Source organism: Eschscholzia californica, unplaced genomic scaffold (genome assembly GCF_041429995.1).
Source record: "Eschscholzia californica isolate CP2 unplaced genomic scaffold, dmEscCali1.0.p SCAF_1, whole genome shotgun sequence".
NCBI classification, from domain to species: domain Eukaryota; kingdom Viridiplantae; phylum Streptophyta; class Magnoliopsida; order Ranunculales; family Papaveraceae; genus Eschscholzia; species Eschscholzia californica.
Window position 1 is genome coordinate 19,135,224 of NW_028238198.1, and position 20,232 is coordinate 19,155,455.

General features: G+C 37.1%; 1 protein-coding gene across 2 annotated transcripts in view; it reads left to right on the forward strand.

The window, feature by feature from the left end:
• LOC147564878 (uncharacterized) overlaps positions 1-11,635 on the forward strand; it is a 35,376-nt gene extending 23,741 nt beyond the window's left edge. Inside the window, exons 1-4 of one of the 2 annotated variants that reach the window (XM_086650802.1) lie at positions 4,137-4,430; positions 10,756-10,927; positions 11,184-11,300; positions 11,379-11,635. In XM_086650802.1, coding sequence (XP_086506928.1) covers positions 4,318-4,430; positions 10,756-10,927; positions 11,184-11,300; positions 11,379-11,507 — 531 coding nt within the window. In that variant the 5' untranslated portion in view covers positions 4,137-4,317 and the 3' untranslated portion in view covers positions 11,508-11,635. Of the gene's footprint in view, positions 1-4,136; positions 4,431-10,755; positions 10,928-11,183; positions 11,301-11,378 lie in introns of those variants that run through there. The other variant, XM_086650811.1, reaches the window with a different exon arrangement.
• The last annotated feature ends 8,597 nt before the right edge of the window (positions 11,636-20,232 follow it).

Genomic DNA, 20,232 nt, shown 5'->3' on the forward strand with positions numbered 1-20,232 from the left:
TGGCAAAATGGGCAAGAAAGAAAAACAGATCGAAGGTTTGGAAACAAGTACCTTATTTTCTTTGTAAGTTGTATTGTAATAGAACTCTTATTTCTATCTAATATATATTATCTTTCAACAAAAAAAAAAGTTAAGAAAAGTAATAATAGAAGTACATAAATAAATGAGACTTATGTAGTTTGTCTAATGAGACTTTCTTTGTGACAAATAATGATGTGATGATTATAAATGAAGAAGAAGATTGTCGTGTAACTTACGAAAACCTTCGCATTCAGCTACCAGTAATTTTCTCTCTCCAAAATCGAAAATTAGAAAGTCACTTGCATTGATAACAACCCTGTCCCAAACATGGTATTAAAAAGTTTCTCAAACATGGTATTAAAAAGAATACTTTCAATTCCATTAATAACAACCTTGTAGGGCCGAAAATTAGAAAGTCTGGAATTTTAGAAACTTTGAAAGGCCTAGGCAGAGCAAACACAAAGTTTGAGAAACTCCTTCCACTAGGTAGGTAAGAGCAAACACAATTGGGACTCTCACGGGATGGGCCCTATCCCACTGTGAAGTTTGAGAAACTTTGAAAAGCCTAAAATTTTTTAATTCCATTAATAAATTTGTTAATAGGTCTAAAAGAATATGTTACTCAACTTTTACTCTCGCATGGATTTTTCTTTCACCGATATGAATACTTCATCCTTATAACGCATCCAAACTAATTGATCAATGTCCTATGATTGCGCACTTTTTTTTAATAAAGAAACTTTGGTTTCATTTAACGGAATCCAGATATAACTTGGATGCTACAATATTATACGAGGAGTGCTGGAATTATTCCAACCACTATTTAGGTTAAAAGTAAGACTATAATGAGCCAAATTATGGGCTACAACATTTGCATTTCGATAACAAAAACTAAATTGGAAATCATCGAAAGGATTCATCAGGCTATGAATATATACAATAATGTTTTTGTATTTCTGCGGAATTGAATTCGGGCCTTCCTACATCCACTCTAGGATTGCTTTGCGTCTGATTCGATTTCCACTTGTTTGAAATTTAACAATGTCGCTAACTCGACATCCAGTAGGACTACAATCGATTAATTCACTGGATGGATGATTTTTTTGTGCCCGCCTATAAAATAACTAAACAGGTCTCTACATATCGCCACACATGATGCCCGAGTTGAACTTGTATTTTAATTTTATTTTTTTGAATACGGAATATGATGTATGTTAGTCATTAAATGACATTGATACATGGGGTAATTTCTTTATAGGTCAAAATAATATAGAAAAGCACAAAATATTTGAAAATTATTATTCAGGTCAAAAAGTGTGCAAATACTAAAATACCCCTTTTTATCATTCTGTGTAACTAAATTCTTTTATTTTTCTTTAAACTTTAAATCGATATAACTTTTGTTTGAGATGTCGGATTTCTATAAAAATTATATATTTAGAAATGATTTTTCATTAGCTTTTCAACAAGATCCACTTTCAATACTTTTTTTTCAAAAAAAACCTAGAAAAAAACGTTCGGTTTTCTGCAAACGTGTTTGCAACAAGGGAAATTTTAAAAGGCCCCCCCGTTTTTGTTAAAAGGCCTCCCCGCTAAAAGCGCCCCTCATTATAACCCATTTGGTTATAAGGCCCCCTCTACAAAAGAGCACCTCCTTCATCAATATTTGACCTAACGGCAAAGTTAACGCCGTTAGGTCAAACTTAACCCAAGACCAGAGATGTTGACCACGCCACATCATCATCTTCTCCGGTAGGTCGCCGGCCGGCCGGCGACCTTCAAATTTTTTTTTTTTTTTTTTATTCTCTCTCTTCTCTTTCTCTCTCCAAAAAAAAAATTTTTTTTTTTTTTTTAACTCTCTCTCTCTCTAGAGATCTAGAGAGAGAGAGAGAGCAGATCCAATGGATCTGCGAACAGACCTTCAATGGCTGCACTCTCTCTCTCTCTCTAGATCTATAGAGAGAGAGAGAGTTAAAAAAAAAAAAAAAATTTTTTTTTTGGAGAGAGAGAGAGAAGTGAGAGAATAAAAAAAAAAGAAAAAAAATTTGAAGGTCGCCGGCCGGAAGTTTGGCCGGCCGGCGACCTACCGGAGAAGATGATGATGTGGCAGAGAGAGAAAATGAGATGGATGAGAGAAAATGTGGGTGAAATACACCTTTAAAGGGGGTTTTTTTCACCCATTCAAAGAGGGGGGCCCTTTAACCAAGCTAAGTCAAAGGGTTTTTACTAAGTCAACGAAATCATGGGGAGGCCTTTTAACAAAAACGGGGAGGCCTTTTAAAATCTCCCTTGCAACAATCTGTTCTGTAAATGTGTGTTTGCAAAACATAGATTGCAAACATGATATGCAAGCTTTGTAGAATATAATCTTGAGTTGCATATCTTGTCAACTCGATTTGCAAATCGAGAATATAAACTTTAATGGATAAAAAATCCAGAAATCATGGAACCCCAAAACACATTATCCTTTATTATTAACTTATCAAAGATTAAATGAGCAGAATCAACATCCCCTTGCTTTTCAATAATGAGAAATCATAATAGTCTATGAAACAAGTACTATAACCATCTACAAAGTTGTAACCAAGCATTAAGTTTTAGTCAAGCATCATCAACACATGAGAGATGAAATAAAAGTGATGATAACCATGCATCATTCTCAACGATTCACCATGAAACAAGTACTATAATCATCTACAAAGTTGTAACCACCATTATCATCTCTCTCAAGCATTTCACCATACACATCATGTGCAACATTAGTTATACAAAATTTAATTAGGTCATCCAACAATTGACAATCCATTACAAGCAAAAAACTTAATTAGGTTCATTGGCATTTGATTTAGGAACTTTAGGATGCCAAAGCCTTATAATTTTGTTAAACATCTCTCACTTTGTATACGAACCTTGACTCAAAGTCAGAATCCTAAAAAAATCAAAACTTTCTCCTTTTCCCGATCATTCCACCAACTAATCAAGAAAAAAATTAAAAACTGAACCAGTATCTCTACATTGAAATTTACAAGACTAATAGTACCATAAAACAGAAAGCTTTATCTTCTTCTTTCTATCTATTCAATCTCCTTCTCCCTCTAAAATCTAGAAAGAAGTAAAATGTAGTACCTCTTCAGAATCAAATCTTCAAACGGTACAATCAACTTTCAAACAGAAGAGCTCTTGAAAACTTGACAAAATAGAATGTTAAAAAATCTAAATAAACTTAGTCAATTAACCTAAAGCATTTCAATCATAAACCCATAAATGTTAGTTCAAATCTCGTCTCAAAAAGTAATATAAAACTAAGATAAACCATTTGAATCTAGGTTTTCATAACAAAATTGAAACCATATAGTAGTAATAAACCATAGGAGTAGAGGGAAACTTCTTAGATTTCTTCTTCTGCTTCTTCCTCTTCAACAGTAAGGTTTCTGAAAAGGGAAACGAGCTCCACGACCACCAAATTGGCGAACATCAAGCTAGAGTTATGATAAGGTGTTGAAACTTGGATTCAGAAATGGAGATTGAAACAATAGATTCATCATCATCATCAAATGAAAAATACTAACCTAATGAAAAACCTAATCAGAAGAAGAAGATGAAGAACGGCATTAACGTGAAAGATAGAGAGAGAACATCCTTTTATTGCTTTGGGGGGCATTTTTGGGATAATAAAAAATTCAAAATGACCTGATAAATAAATAAGAATATTTTTTCTTCACTGGTCACCAATTTAAATTATTATTATATCACTATTTACTTATTTATAAAAGAACTTGGCTTTTTGAGTTATTAATCAAAATATTCTGACCTGTACGATCATTTTCCCTTGATACATTATCAAGATGTGATAAGCACAATAACCGTCGTAATTAAACTACTAAAGAAAGAGGCCTAAAATCCAACAACATACTAAAGTGACATAAAGCCCAACAAATTTATTATTTATACTTTTAATAACCCAAACTCAATAACCATAGATTCCACCTCCTGTGGTAACTGAACTTGAAACTCAAAGGTTTTAGAGTTTATGTCAACACAATCACCTACTTCAGCAAACTATATCATTGTATAGTGTACTAGTCCAATCTTGTATTTTTTGTTATTTAAAAAAAAGTTGGGGAAGGGACAAGTAGGGTCTAAAAGGTACATAAGCAACAAAGACTAGAGGATCATTAGGGAGTAGTAAGAAAGTAGAGGATTATTCTGGAATTTGCCCAAATTTAAAGGCCCACGACAGAAGAAGAAGAAGAAGAAGAAGAAGAAGAAGAAGAAGAAACGGGTTAGAGAGAGAAAATGGGAGAGCATGAGAAGGTGAAAGAGGAGGCATTGAAGATAATAGGTCTCTTCGAAACTCTCCCTCAATTGGTCGTCTTCGATCTTGATTATACTCTTTGGCCTTTCTATTGGTAAGTGCTAATCTCTCTCTCTTTAAATTAATGGATTTTATGTTTATAATTTTACTACTTATTAGGGTTTCATTTCATTATACTGATTTTTCATTCGTGAATTTATGTTTAAATTCAGCTATCTTGTATTTGAAAAAATTTCGAAGTATTCCAAAAAGTTGACTTTTCTTAGCAAGGATTAGTTCGATTATTGTCTGGAATGTTAGGGGTTGAATCAAAGAAATGGAAATAGTACTACTTTGTTTAAAAGCTAGTTCAATATCTCATTTATTTGGTTCTTTCAATTGACCTCTTGAGATACATGGGATTAAATTTTGATTTCTATTGTTAAGTTTGTAGTCATCGGACTCAAAACCAATTGGCAACTGGCACGAACTGCTTCCTGGATCCTATTGTGAATAGGATAAAACAGAGATTTGATGCAAAACTGAAGATACTTTCTGGTCTAATGGAGGAGACCACTACCTCACTCAAGCTAATGCTTAAAGTTGATAAAAATTCTGATGCTTTATTCCCATCTTCAAGTGCTATTTATACAAGAAATTGGCAACGGAAGGAAACAAACAAATGCTGAACTTTAGTAACCACTCCTAATTCTAAGGAAACCCCTTTGACTCAAACTCCTAACTTATTTGAATTTAAAAATCATAACAGAATTAAAAACTACCTTAAGGACTTAGTCAATTGATACACAATGCTGTGACAACTCCCCCTCTCTTACTATGCTCTTGTCCTCAAGAGCAAAAATCTGGAAATTGCTGATTGAAGTCTTCAAAAACTTCCCATGTGGCATCGGCAGGTGAATAGCCCTTCCAATGCACTAACACCTCCTTCTTTCTTTCATGAGTTCTGTTATCTAGTATGGCTAAAGGAGTTAGCAATCTTGGACCTTCAGCAGGTAGTTGAGTACTAACAGCAATTTTGTCACCAATATGCCTTTTAAGGAGAGATACATGAAATATGGGATGAACCTTAGCTTCAGGTGGCAACTCCAATTTATATGCTACAGCACCCACACGTTGGACTACTTTAAATGGTCCATAGTATTTAGCTGATAGCTTATGTATTCGGCGACTTATAGAATGTTGTCGATAATCCTGGAGTTTTAAGTAAACTATGTCGCCAATTGCAAATTCCCTTTCTTTATGCTTCCCATCGTAGATCTTCTTCATGCGGTTCTGCGCCACGGCGATCTTCTCCTTTACTTCACGAATTATACCATCTCTTTCAATGAGATGGTCCTCAACCGCAGCCACCTTAGCTGTTCCAGCAACATAGGTGAGTAGAGTCGGAGGTTCTCTCCCATATACAACTTCAAAGGGAGTTTTTCTTGTTGAAGAATGCACGCTGGTGTTATAACAAAATTCAGCCCAAGTTAGCCACTTACTCCACTGTTTTGGTTTAGAGCTTGTGAAACAACGCAAATACATCTCCAAGGTTCGATTAACTGCTTCAGTTTGTCCATCAGTTTGTGGATGGTAAGCGGAGCTGAAGTTGAAGCTTGTTCCGTTCAATCGGAACAATTCCTTCCAAAATAAACTAGTGAAGGTGGGATCTCTATCACACACAATGGAACGTGGCATTCCATGCAGCTTAAAGATGTGATCAAAGAAGCATTGCGCCAAACTAGATGCTGTATATGGATGGGAAATAGGAGTAAAATGTGCATACTTAGACAACCTATCCACTACAACAAATATGGTTGTCTTTCCGTTAGAGTTTGGCAGCCCGTCAATGAAGTCCATGGAGATGTCTTCCCAAATTTGAGTAGGAATAGGTAGAGATTGTAACAGTCCAGCAGGAAGTGTTTGTTCTACCTTGTGTTGTTGACAAACTTCACACCTTCGAATAAAATCTTTGATCTTCCCTCTAAGGCCTGGAAAATAAAAATCAGACCTTACCCGTTGGATGGTTTTATAGAAGCCTTCATGTGTGCTATTGTGGAATTGTTGAATAATCGAGTCCACCAAATCTGAATCTTTTTCTAAGTATATTTTGCCTTTAAAGAAAAGAACTCCATCACGGAAATTCCAGGGACCTATGGCTTCTCCTTCCTTCACCCGTTTAATTAATTCTTGGATTCTTGTATTAGTAGAATTTTCATTCCTCACAGTCTCTAGCCAATTAGGAACAGGTGATGAGAAAGTCATTAGAGACTTAGGTTCACCAACATCAACCTTAGTCTTTCTTGAAAGCGCATCAGCAACCACATTCTCCTTCCCCTTCTTATACTCCACAATGAAATCATAGCCCATTAATTTGAATAACCAACGTTGTTGTGCTGGAGTCGTAATTTTTTGGGTCCATAAGTGCTTCAAACTTTCATGATCGGTTTGAACCACAAATTGTCGTCCCAAAAGATATGGTCTCCATTTCTGTACAGCTAACACCAAGGCGAGAATCTCCTTTTCATATGTTGACAGAAGGAGATGTTTCCCTTGTAAGGCCTGGCTAAAAAAAGCTATAGGTCTTTCTTGGCGTAGAACAGCACCAATACCGTAACCTGACGCATCACACTCCACAATAAATGATTTAGAGAAATCTGGAAGTGCGAGAATTGGGGCGTGAGTCATCACCCGCTTTAATTGAGTGAAGGCCTCTTCTGCATTTGTATTCCATGTAAAGTTATTTGTCTTCAACATGCGAGTGAGAGGAGCAGCAATCTTTCCAAAATTCTGAATGAATTTCCTATAATACCCACAAAGACCAAGAAAACCCCTCATAGCCTTCGTAGTTTTTGGCTTTGGCCAATTCATTACAGCTTCCATTTTATCCGGATCTACAGCCACACCTTGGTTAGTAATAACATGACCAAGGTACTTAACTTCCCTTTGGCCGAAATGACATTTCTCAAGTTTTACAAACAACTTATTCTTTTGTAGAATAGAGAGGGCCAGTTCTAAATGTTTTAAATGATCATTCCAATTTTTACTGTAAATTAGAATGTCATCAAAAAAGACTAGTACGAATTTCCGAAGGTAAGGCTGAAATACCTGGTTCATAAGAGACTGAAAAGTTGATGGTGCATTTGTGAGACCAAAGGGCATCACTAAAAATTCATAGTGCCCTTGATGAGTACGAAATGCTGTTTTCTCAACGTCTGAATGATGCACACGTATTTGATGGTAACCTGATCGGAGGTCCAACTTAGAAAAGAATAGTGCTCCCTGCAACTCGTCAAGAAGTTCGTCTATCACTGGTATTGGGAATCTGTCTTTGATTGTGATTTTGTTGAGTGCTCGATAATCGACACACATTCTCCATGAACCGTCTTGTTTCTTTACTAAAATCACAGGTGAAGAGTATGGGCTCGTGCTCGGTCGGATAACTCCAGATTGCAATAATTCTGCGACGATCTTTTCTATCTCCCCTTTTTGATGATGGGGGTAGCGATATGGCCTAACCGAGACAGGTTGCTCCCCTTTATGCAAAGGTATATGATGATCTTGCAGCCGTAAAGGTGGTAAGCCTGATGGTGTTCGAAATATATTCTCATACCTACTTAATAGTTGTTTTATTTCCGGCATGTAGATTGTAGTAGTAGTTATTGATTCACTTTTCTGAATATGAAGGAGAATTCCCTTACCTTTACAAGTGATTTCACCCATTTGGTCACTGTCCACAATCTGATTTGCAGCCTTCTTTAGACCTTGTAGTAATACTTCTTTGCCGTTTAGTTGGAATTTCATTTCTAAGTGTAAAAAGTCCCAAAGAATTGGGCCTAATGTTTGTAACCATTGGGTGCCCAACACTACATCGTACCCTTCAAGAGGTAGGAGATAGAAATCAGTCTGGAAGGTATAACCTTGTAAATACAGACCCACCTGCTTGCACAACCCTGTACTTGTCAATCGTTCTCCTGAAGCCACCATCACCTTAAACCTTTTACTTTGTCCTGCATTCAGTCCCAATTTAAGAGCTAAACGATCATTAACAAAGTTATGAGAGCTACCTGAATCAAGGAGCACCATTACTGACTTTCCCTTCAAATACCCTCTAACTCTCATGGTCTTCGGATCACAAGTTCCGGAAATTGCATGAAGTGATATGGCTGGGACATCAGTTGGTGATGTCGCCTCAATCTCCATTTCCACATCGTCGTCTTCTGCGTCAATCACGGCTTGGATTGAAAACAGCCTCTTGCACCTGTGTCCTGGTCCATATTGCTCATTACAACGAAAGCAAAGACCAAGTCTTCTTCTCTCGTTGAGTTCTTCCACATTCAGTCTCTTAACATGACTTGTGTTGGAAGATGCATTCGTTGGGAGACGTGGTATCTGCTGCATAATAGGTTTAGGAACGATAATCTTCCTTTGAGAATTGACCTTGGTCTCATAGAGGCGCGCAAGATTAATTGCCGATGAAAGTGTCGTTGGTCTGTTTGCTAATACTTCGGTTCGAATGGAGTCTTTGAGCCCGCTGACGAAGCAACTTACTTGTCTCTCAGTAGATAAGAGTCCTACCTTGGCCAAGAGTCGTTCAAATTGAAGTCGATACTCATTAACCGTTCCTTGTTGCTGCAACTTTGTTAGCTCGCCAAAAAAGTCAATGTTTGGTCCGTATCGAGAATGGAGCCCTTGTTTGAAATCCTCCCAAGATATTGTTGTATATTCTTGTTTTAGCAATTGAAACCATAGTTGTGCTTCGTGTTCCAAATGAAAAGAAGCTACTGAAACTCGTTCTGCCATCGGTGTGTTGTGAAACTGAAAAAATTGCTCAGCACGACAGAGCCAGCTAGTTGGGTCTTCATGTCCATTAAATTTTGGGAAGTCAAGCTTCATCTTTGGAACAAAACCCATGATACTGTTGCTGGATATTGGGTTTTCATGAGGTCCTTTATTAGCAGAACCTTCAGCCTCTCTCTTCGAAATCCTGGCGAATTCCTCAAACTTTGAGTTGAACTGCGAAAGCATTTCATTCATTTGGTTAACAATCGACTGCTGGCTGCTAGATAAGCCTTCAATTGTTGCCTCTAATTTCTCTACCCTTTGGTCCATACCTGTGCTCTGGTACCACTTTGGCACGAACTGCTTCCTGGATCCTATTGTGAATAGGATAAAACAGAGATTTGATGCAAAACTGAAGATACTTTCTGGTCTAATGGAGGAGACCACTACCTCACTCAAGCTAATGCTTAAAGTTGATAAAAATTCTGATGCTTTATTCCCATCTTCAAGTGCTATTTATACAAGAAATTGGCAACGGAAGGAAACAAACAAATGCTGAACTTTAGTAACCACTCCTAATTCTAAGGAAACCCCTTTGACTCAAACTCCTAACTTATTTGAATTTAAAAATCATAACAGAATTAAAAACTACCTTCAGGACTTAGTCAATTGATACACAATGCTGTGACAGCAACCAGAGGAGAGGACATAGACATTATATTCTTGGTTGCTAGATTGTCTTTCTCCCATGTGGGGACTATTCTCACATCTGTCTTCCGGTATATAGATTACTAGAAACTATGCAGGTTGGGTTTGTTGACCTAGAAGTGAAGTAGTGTTCATTAGCGCTTTACTTATTCGAAACTTGGTATGATTAACAACGGCTTTCAATGGGCTGTGTAACGAGTCGAAATAAAGCTATTCCCGGAGGAGATGGAGTCTAGATTCTGACAAGATTAAACTATTATTTCTTCATCTTCTTTATTTGTGGGCTAAAAGGAAGAATTAGACACTTCCTTTTCTATATAAGATGGGGAGTTAACTAATAATTGAGAGGCAGTGATGTCTGATATTTTAAAGTTGTAAGGATTTTTCTATAGAATGTTATAATCTATTGGGCCATGTTTGGTGCGTGGAAAAGTAATGTGATTACCAGGAGAAACGAATTGCACCCCACCCACCTCCTAGGTTTGAGATCCCCCTTTAGGAGGATTGTCAATCCCCAACGGGAACGTGATTCCTGGTGCATTTTTGTGCACTGAATCCCATTACGGAATGTGATTCCTAGTAATTGCATTCTATTTCCTGCACGCCACAGACAAAGTCCACTCAGTAAATTGATTGTGCAAATTATACCTTTGATTTTTATAAACCACTGAGATTTAACAACAGGGGAAAAATGTGTCGGGAAGATGCATAAATCAACTACTGAGTCAAACTCCTAGGACGACTCTACAGGAAAGAAAAAAAAACAGCATTTCTATTTAGTTTTTAGTTTTTAGTTTTTAGTTTTTAGTTTTTAGTTTTTAGTTTTTAGTTTTTAGTTTTTAGTTTTTAGTTTTTAGTTTTCTTCTCGTACATTATTAGTGGGTGTCTAGAACAACATTGACTTTGGTTATACTCTTTGTGTACTAATTAAATGGATGCATATCTATCAGTGAATGTCGATCAAAACGAGAAACGCCGAAGCTTTATCCTCATGCCACAGGCATATTATGTGCACTCAAGGACAAAGGCATCAATATGGCTATTGCTTCCAGATCACCAACTCCTGATATAGCAAAGACATTTCTCGGAAAATTGGATATTCAGTCCATGTTTGTTGCTCAGGTGAATATCTCTCCCTTTCCCTCTTCGTGTTTTTATCTATACATTTACACACACTGACACTGGCATAAGAAGCGTCATATTTTGCTTGTCCTTCACCAGGATCGTGTTAAGTTGAGTCTGATCTATTAAAGAATAGAGTGTTTGCTTGCTAGATATACAAAAACAAACACTTGCACTTCTGGGAAGTTATAACTTGGGAGGAGCTTCTCTTGTTCTGTTCCCTGCTCACGTTTCAATTATTCTGTTGATGGTGCAGGAAATTTTTTCAAGTTGGACCCATAAGACGGAGCATTTCCAAAGAATCCATAAGAAAACTGGGGTTCCCTTCAACTGTATGCTTTTCTTTGACGATGAAGATCGAAATATTGATTCGGTAAAGATTACTATTTACTCAATCCTGCTTTGTTTGACTGTTTTTCCAAGTTTTCTTGAAGTTGTCGATAATTTATAGGTATCAAAAATGGGAGTAACAAGCATTTTGGTGGGTGATGGGGTAAACCTTGGATCTTTGAGACAGGGACTGACTTGCTTCACTCAGAATTCAGGTTCATCTAGCAGTACCAGAAGCGAATCAAAATGAGATTTCCTCCTTTTTGGTGTAAAACTAGAACAAGGTTGTCTCTTTGATTTATAGGTATACAAAATATTATACCCTTATGTGCAATTGATGTACTCAATATGTTGCTAATCTACAACATCAATATTTTTGAATAATGAATCAATGATTGTGATTCCGATTAACGTTGTGATAACTGTTGTAAGAAAAAAAAAACGTCGATTGTTTAGCGATGATCCTCAATTCACTGTTACCATTTTTCTTGTACTTCACATACATACATCCATAATATAAGTTCAGAGATTTTTCTAGTAGGTGCATAGGTATAGTGGTCTTTATCGGGCTGGGACAGGTGAGCCTTAAACTTTTTTACTTTTGATCATTAGTTTTTATTTCATATTTCATTTCTCATGCTTAATCCAGTGTTGTTGTCTTTGGATTTTCTTCTGCTGCAAGAAGCAATAAATTTGTGGAAAAGTGGCTCTATTCTCTTGACAAGACAATGCTGAAGAATCTGGCTTGAAGTGCATCTTCTCTTCTTCTATCTCCGGTTTTCGCCGAAAAGTGTAAAATTTGGAATTTGGTATAAGAAGAGGCCGCTCGATTTTCAGCTCATGGAGCATATTGGAGAAGTAGAATTAGTTTCACATACTTTAAGATTTAGCTACAGTTATAGTTCAGGAGAAGACACCAATTCACTTATTTATTTGGTTTTTCTTGTCGTATGTCCAATTTTTCCCTTCTCTAAGTGGGGAGGGACTTAGACAGAGAATTCTTGAAGCAACATGATATTCTAAACGCAACCAACGACTTGACTATAGGGAAGCCTGAGGCACCGAACGCCAAGGACTTGGGTGTATGCGCGGCTCGCGTATCCATGTGAGGAAGACAACCTACTTCACCGAGCTGTCTCATGCCCTGTCTAAATCAACAAATAATTGAAATCGAAATCACTCATGGTGCCTATAGCTAACCAAACGTGCCTACCGAATTTCCCACCTTTAGTTTACCCACCCTGGAGAAAATGAATTCCCATGGGGGTGAACAAGATTTTGGTTTCTTTGTCAAAAACACATTATGTTCTATAATATACTCGTAGTGTTGGGCAATCTTAGGTTTATGGCTGGTTAATTAGTCAAATAAATGAAAAGAAAATCTACTGACATTTTGAAATGATTGTTTGGTCGGAAAAATGTGAAATGACAAGAAAAATCCATATATGTAAGTTATGACCTCATAGTAAATATTTAGCTTCTACAAAACTTAGGTATCTCAAAGTTGCAAGATTGCATATTCATTTAACTTTGGATATGATTAGAATATAGAGCAAACCTAATTTTTGGTACTATGCTAATATCATAAGATGCAGGGAATAGAGATTGCAAACATAAGATAGTTGTATTATTCCCTTTTAAGCCATGGTTATATGGAAACATAATCTAGGAGCTTAACCACAATATCTGCCACTCGTCCTACTACTTTTCAACCTATATATTTATTTGAAGTTCTCAAAATTATCTTACTCAAATACAGATACCAGGTTCTAAAGTAATGTTTAATACATGCATGAGAACACATCAGGAATCACATTTCTAGAACAATAAGATTTTGTCATTAGAAACATAAATCACATCATTTGCAGATAAAATCAATATCTACCAATCTTATCGATTTCGAAATCCAAGTTTAAAATGTTACAAAGTATGTGATTGTTACTCTAATCACATACTATCTTTCCGGCTCGCTAAACATTGCTCGAAGGACCTAGTGAATTTAATGGAGTGAGGCCCACTCATGCAATCCACCCATTACCATACCAACCAGACAACTAAACCGAAACCATGCACCATACATGCATAATGACCAACTATATGGATGCCATACGTAATAAATTATTAATTGATCTTCTTGTTCTTAATTCATTTTTCTTATCAACAAATATATCAAAATTTATGAGCATCTTATCAATAAATATATGAATTATCTCAACAACAAAAAATATATATATATATATATATATATATATATATATATATATATATGAATTAAATTATGAGCATCTTTTATTGATATACCAGTTTGATTGGTAGTTTGGGATCTAAGTTAATGATTGGCAGATTATAATAGGGACAAGGTTAATATAATACATTAATACAGATGATAAAACTTGACAAAACAAATAAAGAAAAAAATGGTCTATAAGTAAACAAAAAATGAAAGAGCAATATGGGTGCATGTGACAGTGTATGCATAAAATTATGTATGTTTAAAAATTAAACATTGAGCTAACAATCAAAGATCAAAAGTTATTTTATTGACCTAGTTTACAATATATCTATATAATTTACATAAAGTTAGCAGAAATAGAAACCCTAAACTACTGCAACAACAATTGATTCTCGAAGATGGATGTTAGCCGTTGGATTTGAAGCTTCTTAGGATCGATTCCTTGAGGTCCTTTGTCGTTGACGTTTGGTGTTATCATCGGTATTGTTTGTGAGAATAGTCCCACATAAACTTAACATTGTTTACCAGTCGTTCGACTTAGATATATAATGCTCATTAGAATAACTTTAAAACAGAAGTTGAAAGTTTTAAACTTAATTAACAACTTCATTATTGTGATGCATGTATATGGCTAATACTAATCTCCATTCTCTTCTTTTTCTCTTTTGTTTTAAGCTCTCAAACTACCCATAAATTTGTAGTTATGGATCAAAACAGAAAAATAATTCTAACTTCATTATACTCTAAATTATTGGACTAGTAAGTCAATTATTATTTTGTCTTCTCTTATAACAGAAAATAACTGACAAAAAGATAGTTTGTTGGCAGAAGGAGGCTGATCTTGGATTCTTAATTGATTAATTTATTAGCTTCATATGATGTTAATAAGTTAGCTTATGGGAATTCCCATGTTAGGTATAATGGTTTAATCAAACTCCTTTTATTAGTTCACATGGGTTTCAAGACAAAATCCATTTTATATTTTTCATGTCATTTTCATCATTTTCCATAACTAACAAAATACTATATATATATATATATATATATATATATATACAATCCCAAATAGAAATTGAAGTATATTGCTACTTGTGAATGTTTAAAAAGTTTGTGGCTAGCAACAAATAACCCAATTGATCAAGAACATTTACTACGAAAAAGAATATACTTATAGATGATTTTACCCTTTGTCCCCGTAAGGATGGGTACTTTTTCTACTTTAAACTAGGTTTTACTCTAAAAGAGACCAGGGCCTTGCACCTTTGCTTAGTTACAATTATCGTTCTTGAAGCGCATGCTAGCTTAAGTTGGAATCACTCTGCCATATTCAATAATCTTACTATGCGAATTTCTACAAATGTTTTAGTCTTTAACTTTTTTAAGACATGCACGAGAAGAACTGAATACGGCAATGCAACATATCCGTCTTTTGTTTACTTCGTATTTTTCGTAAAGGAATTAATTGTAACCCTAAGATATTATGTAATGGAGCTATACATATATCTTAATTTGTCCCTTCATTTAGAAAATCCAAATATAATTTTACAAAATTGAGGTGGTCTATGTATATAATCATCCAAATAACTACTTAGACACACATAACATGCAAGGATTTGAAAAATTAAGTCGGTCCTAATCACAGCCATAAAAAATTTCGACAAAGTAAACATCATATATAGCATGAAAAGAAATATTCTTCCCAAGAATTCAACTTGACAATAAATTTTTTTTCCACCAAATATATGTCATGTGGCATGTCCTAAACGTGGGTCATGTTATCAATCATTATAATATTTATTTTATTTTTATTTGTTTATTATTTCTTTATTTAAGAAAAATAGTAAACCTAGGTTTTTTTTTTTTTGTTGAAAGAAATAGTAAACCTATGTAATGGGTTACCTGGCTAAACCCAATCTGACTCATGAATCACCACTATTGTAACCACCATTGGGAATAAATTAGCTTGTATGGCATTTTATTTGTTTAGTATGTTGCTTAAGTATTACATTTTACATTTTTTTCCTATTTATTTGAGCTAGCTCTGAAAACGAAACTTTGTCTCAAATATACAAGATCTGATTTTATTAGAGACAGAAAAAAAACGTGCATCAAAACATGTTCAAATATATATGTACATGACGCATAATATAGAGTTAGATTAAGACGCTTGAAATGGCGAAAACTACTAATGTTCATCTATTATTGGAAACAAGATATTCTCTGCACAGAAGATATTCTCTGCACAATTCCCTATATATCATTCCTTTTTATTTAGTCTCTATGTTTAGCAACCTTCTATATCATTCCTTTTCATTTAGTCTCTATGTTTAGCAACCTTCTATATTTTGCATTCCCAATTCTGTATTTATTTCCTTGGTCTTGGTATGTTTTGTATCAATCAAAAACATAAACTAAATAACAAGAACTCTTACCATCGAATTCTTGATGGCATTAGAGCAGTACTAAACCGATCCTGACCAGCACCTCCTCGCAATGGCAGGAGACAAGAATGAAGCTAACCCAAAAACAGAAGTCGGTTTGGATGTGAGTTCGCCTCTATACATCCATCCGTCTGACTACCCAAAACAACTTCATGTCAATGACAACCTCACCGACAGCAACTACGTTGATTGGTCCCAAGAGATGCTCAACTTCCTCTTTGCCAAAAACAAAGTAGGACTCATTGACGGTACCCTGAAGAAACCCGACAAGACAGCCCCAAACTACATGGCCTGGATGCGAGCAGACGCCATGGTGAAGGGCTGGTTAACCACAGCCATGGAAAAAGATATCAGAAGCAGTGTGAAGTATGCTAATACCAGTGCTGAGATTTGGAATGACCTTCTTGAGAGATTTGGAAAAGAAAGTGCCCCTAGGGCATATGAATTGAAACAAACGCTTACCGGTGTGAAACAAGACGGTTCCTCTGTCTCCTCATACTACACACGACTCCGTAGCCTATGGGATGAAATACAATCTGTGTTACCTATTCCTCGGTGCACCTGCAACGGTTGTACGTGTGAAGTTGGGAAGAAATTAAGTGAACATTTTGAGAAGGAAAAGCTGTATCAGTTTCTGATGGGGTTAGACAGTGAATTTTCTGTCATAAAAACCCAAATCCTTGCCCTAAAACCCACACCGAATCTGGGAAGTGCCTACCACCTTGTTGCCGAGGATGAGCGACAAAGAATCATATCCGCAGAAAAGAGAGCGACACCTGAGACCATTGCTCTCAAGGCCTACACACCCAACCGGCGCGACACGAATCGGAAGGATAAGGCTGCCTTTAAGGAACCGAAACATGGAGAAGTTGTTGAGCACTGTGATTTCTGTAATAAAGATGGGCACAACAAGAATGGATGCTTCAAGAAGATTGGGTACCCAGATTGGTGGCCAGGTATTAAAGGGAAACGAGAAGAAGCTAAACCGAAGGCATCATGCGTCGTGACCGATTCCAGCCCCATACCAGGTCTGACAAACAATCAATACCAGATTCTTTTGAACCATTTTTCTGATGATGGAGATGGCACTAAAGACAACGCCCCTCACATAGCCAATATGGCAGGTAAGTTTTATCAGAACGACGAATGGGTAGTGGACTCGGGAGCCACCGAACACATTACCCATAAAATTGAAATACTTGAAAACAAAACAATTAGTAGAAAAGAGCAACCTGTCTATATTCCCAATGGGGATGCCGTACCCGTAAAGGGAAAGGGTGATTGCACCTTACAAGATGGGGTTAAAATAAAAGATGTCCTTTATGTTCCTGATTTCAATTGTAATCTTCTTTCGGTTGGACGGTTAACCGACAATCTTCAGTGCTTCGTGACCTTTTTCCCTGGTTTTTGTATCATGCAGAAGCTCAACACGAGGGACTTGATTGGTGCGGGTAAGCGGATAGAGGGTCTATACCGAATGGAGATGGTTGACAATAAAAGACGAGCTATGATGATAACTGGAGACGTTTGGCATAAAAGGTTGGGTCATGCCTCTGCTGAAAAACTCAATGGGATTGATTTTATTGAGCGTATTTCCTTTAATGAATTTTGTGACTCTTGTTCTAAGGCAAAACTTACTAGATGTCCTTTTCCAACTAGTGTTTCAAAGACCAATGAATGTTTTGAATTATTGCATTGCGACATTTGGGGAAGGTATCGCACACCTTCTTTTACAGGAGCACGTTATTTTTTAACTTTGGTTGATGATTATAGTAGAAGTGTTTGGGTGTTCCTTTTAAAGCACAAATATCAAGCAAGTGATAGTTTAAAATCTTTCTGTAATATGGTTAAAACACAATTTGGGAAAACGATCAAGCGGATTAGAAGTGACAACGGGGGTGAGTTCACATCCAATGACATGTCTTTCTTTTACAAGGAACAAGGGATATTACTTGAAACAACTTGCCCCCACACCCCTCAACAAAATGGGGTGGTGGAGCGGAAGCACAGACACTTACTCGAAATCGCTCGAGCATTAAGGTTTGAAGCCTGTCTTCCCAAAAGATTCTGGGGTGAGTGCGTGCTGACAGCCGCGTACATTATAAACCGGCTTCCCTCTAGAGTAACCAACAACAAAACCCCCTATGAGCTTCTATACAATCAAAAACCCGACTATGATCTTATGAGAGTTTTTGGTTGTCTCACATACTATTGGAACACCGATACGAAAGGGGACAAGCTCGAATTGAGGGGGAAGCCCGGCGTGCTTCTAGGATATCCACATGGTACGAAGGGATACAAAGTTCTTGACATCAAAACAGGAAAAATTATTGTCTCTAGAGATGTAAAGTTTTACGAAGACAAATTCCCTTTTAGTGAGTTTAAAAAGGAAAAGGATGAGGTAGATGTCTTTGAATGGCCATACAAACCTTACTGTTCAGAAAATCAAAGGGGTCCATATGAAGAAAATAGAAATGAAGAAGACATTGGGCCAAATGAAGATGAAAGCCCACATGATGAACCGGACCCAGTTTTGCAGGTTGAGCCCGCTGTCATTGATCAAAATACTCAGGCCTCCATTGAGCCGAGTGTTGAGGGCCAACATGAAGCCCCACCGCCTGATCAGTCTAGGCCTGAACTGTCTAGGCCCAAAAGGAACCGATCACAGCCAGCTCGTCTCAGTGATTACAATGTCAACCTCCCTCCATCGGTAGACCATACCATCCCCGCATCAACTCAAGAATCCTCAACGGTACACCCCTTGTCCAACTTTGTTTCTTATTCAAAATTTTCTAATACTCACAAAGCTTTCTTGGCGGCCATCGACTCCAATGATGAGCCAAGAAATTTTAGACAAGCTGTACAGGATAACAGATGGAAGGAAGCCATGATAAAAGAAATCCAAGCTCTTGAAAAGAATGGTACGTGGACTCTTGAAAACTTACCGGAAGGAAAACGGGTCATTGATTCGAAATGGGTTTATAAAGTTAAGTATAAGCCAAGTGGAGAAGTTGAACGATACAAGGCGCGTCTCGTGGCCAAAGGTTTTACCCAAATGGAAGGAGTAGACTACCATGACACTTTTGCCCCAGTTGCCAAGATTGTCACGGTTAGAACACTCCTTGCTGTTGCAGTCAAAAGAAATTGGATGATCCACCAACTCGACGTCAATAACGCCTTTCTTCATGGAGATCTACATGAAGAGGTTTATATGAAGATACCACAGGGTTTTTCAAGGGAAGGAGAAACAAGGGTCTGTAGATTGAGAAAGTCCCTCTACGGGTTGAAGCAAGCCTCCCGAAATTGGTACCAAAGATTCACTAGTTTTCTTCTTGCTCTCGGATTCAAACAATCCAAGGCCGACCACTCACTCTTCACGTTTAAAGAAGGGAACAGCTTCATGGCTGCCTTGATATATGTGGATGATGTTATTGTTGCAGGCAATGACCCTAAAAAAATCAGTGATACCAAAGACAAACTCAATAAAGAGTTCAGTATTAAGGATTTGGGGAATCTAAAATACTTCCTCGGCATTGAGGTTGCTCGCACATCTGAAGGTATTGTTCTAAGTCAACGAAAATATACCTTAGACATACTGGAAGATTGTGGCCTTCAAGGATGCAGACCGAGTGCCTTCCCAATGGAACAGAATCTGAAGTTGGAAAAGGATAGTGTCGAACGTAAAGTGGATGCCAGCCGTTATCGTCGCATAGTGGGAAGATTATTGTACTTGCAAGCTACGAGACCTGACATCGCTTACTCTGTAAATGTCCTAAGTCAATTTGTTGCTGATCCGAGACAAAACCACCTGGACGCTGCATATCGCGTCTTGAGGTACTTAAAGGGGACACCGGGACAAGGCATTCTTCTCCCTCGTGAAGGAGGATACAATCTCACGGCCTACAGTGACTCAGACTGGCTTGGATGTCCTTTCACTAGAAAGTCACGAACAGGGTACCTAGTCCTTCTTGGAGGTGCACCAATTTCCTGGAAAACCAAGAAACAGTCCGTGGTCTCACGCTCTTCCGCAGAAGCAGAATACCGTTCTATGGCAGCTACAGTCAGTGAAGTCTTGTGGTTAAGATGGCTCCTAAGTGAATTGGATATTACATCTAACGGACCAACTCCCCTTTTCTGTGACAATCAGGCGGCTAGACACATTGCTAACAATCCCGTCTTTCATGAAAGAACGAAACACGTCGAAATGGATTGTTATTTTGTTCGAGAACGAGTAGAGTCCAAGGAAGTTCAACCGATGGCCATTAGTACAAAACTACAGATAGCCGATCTTCTCACCAAAG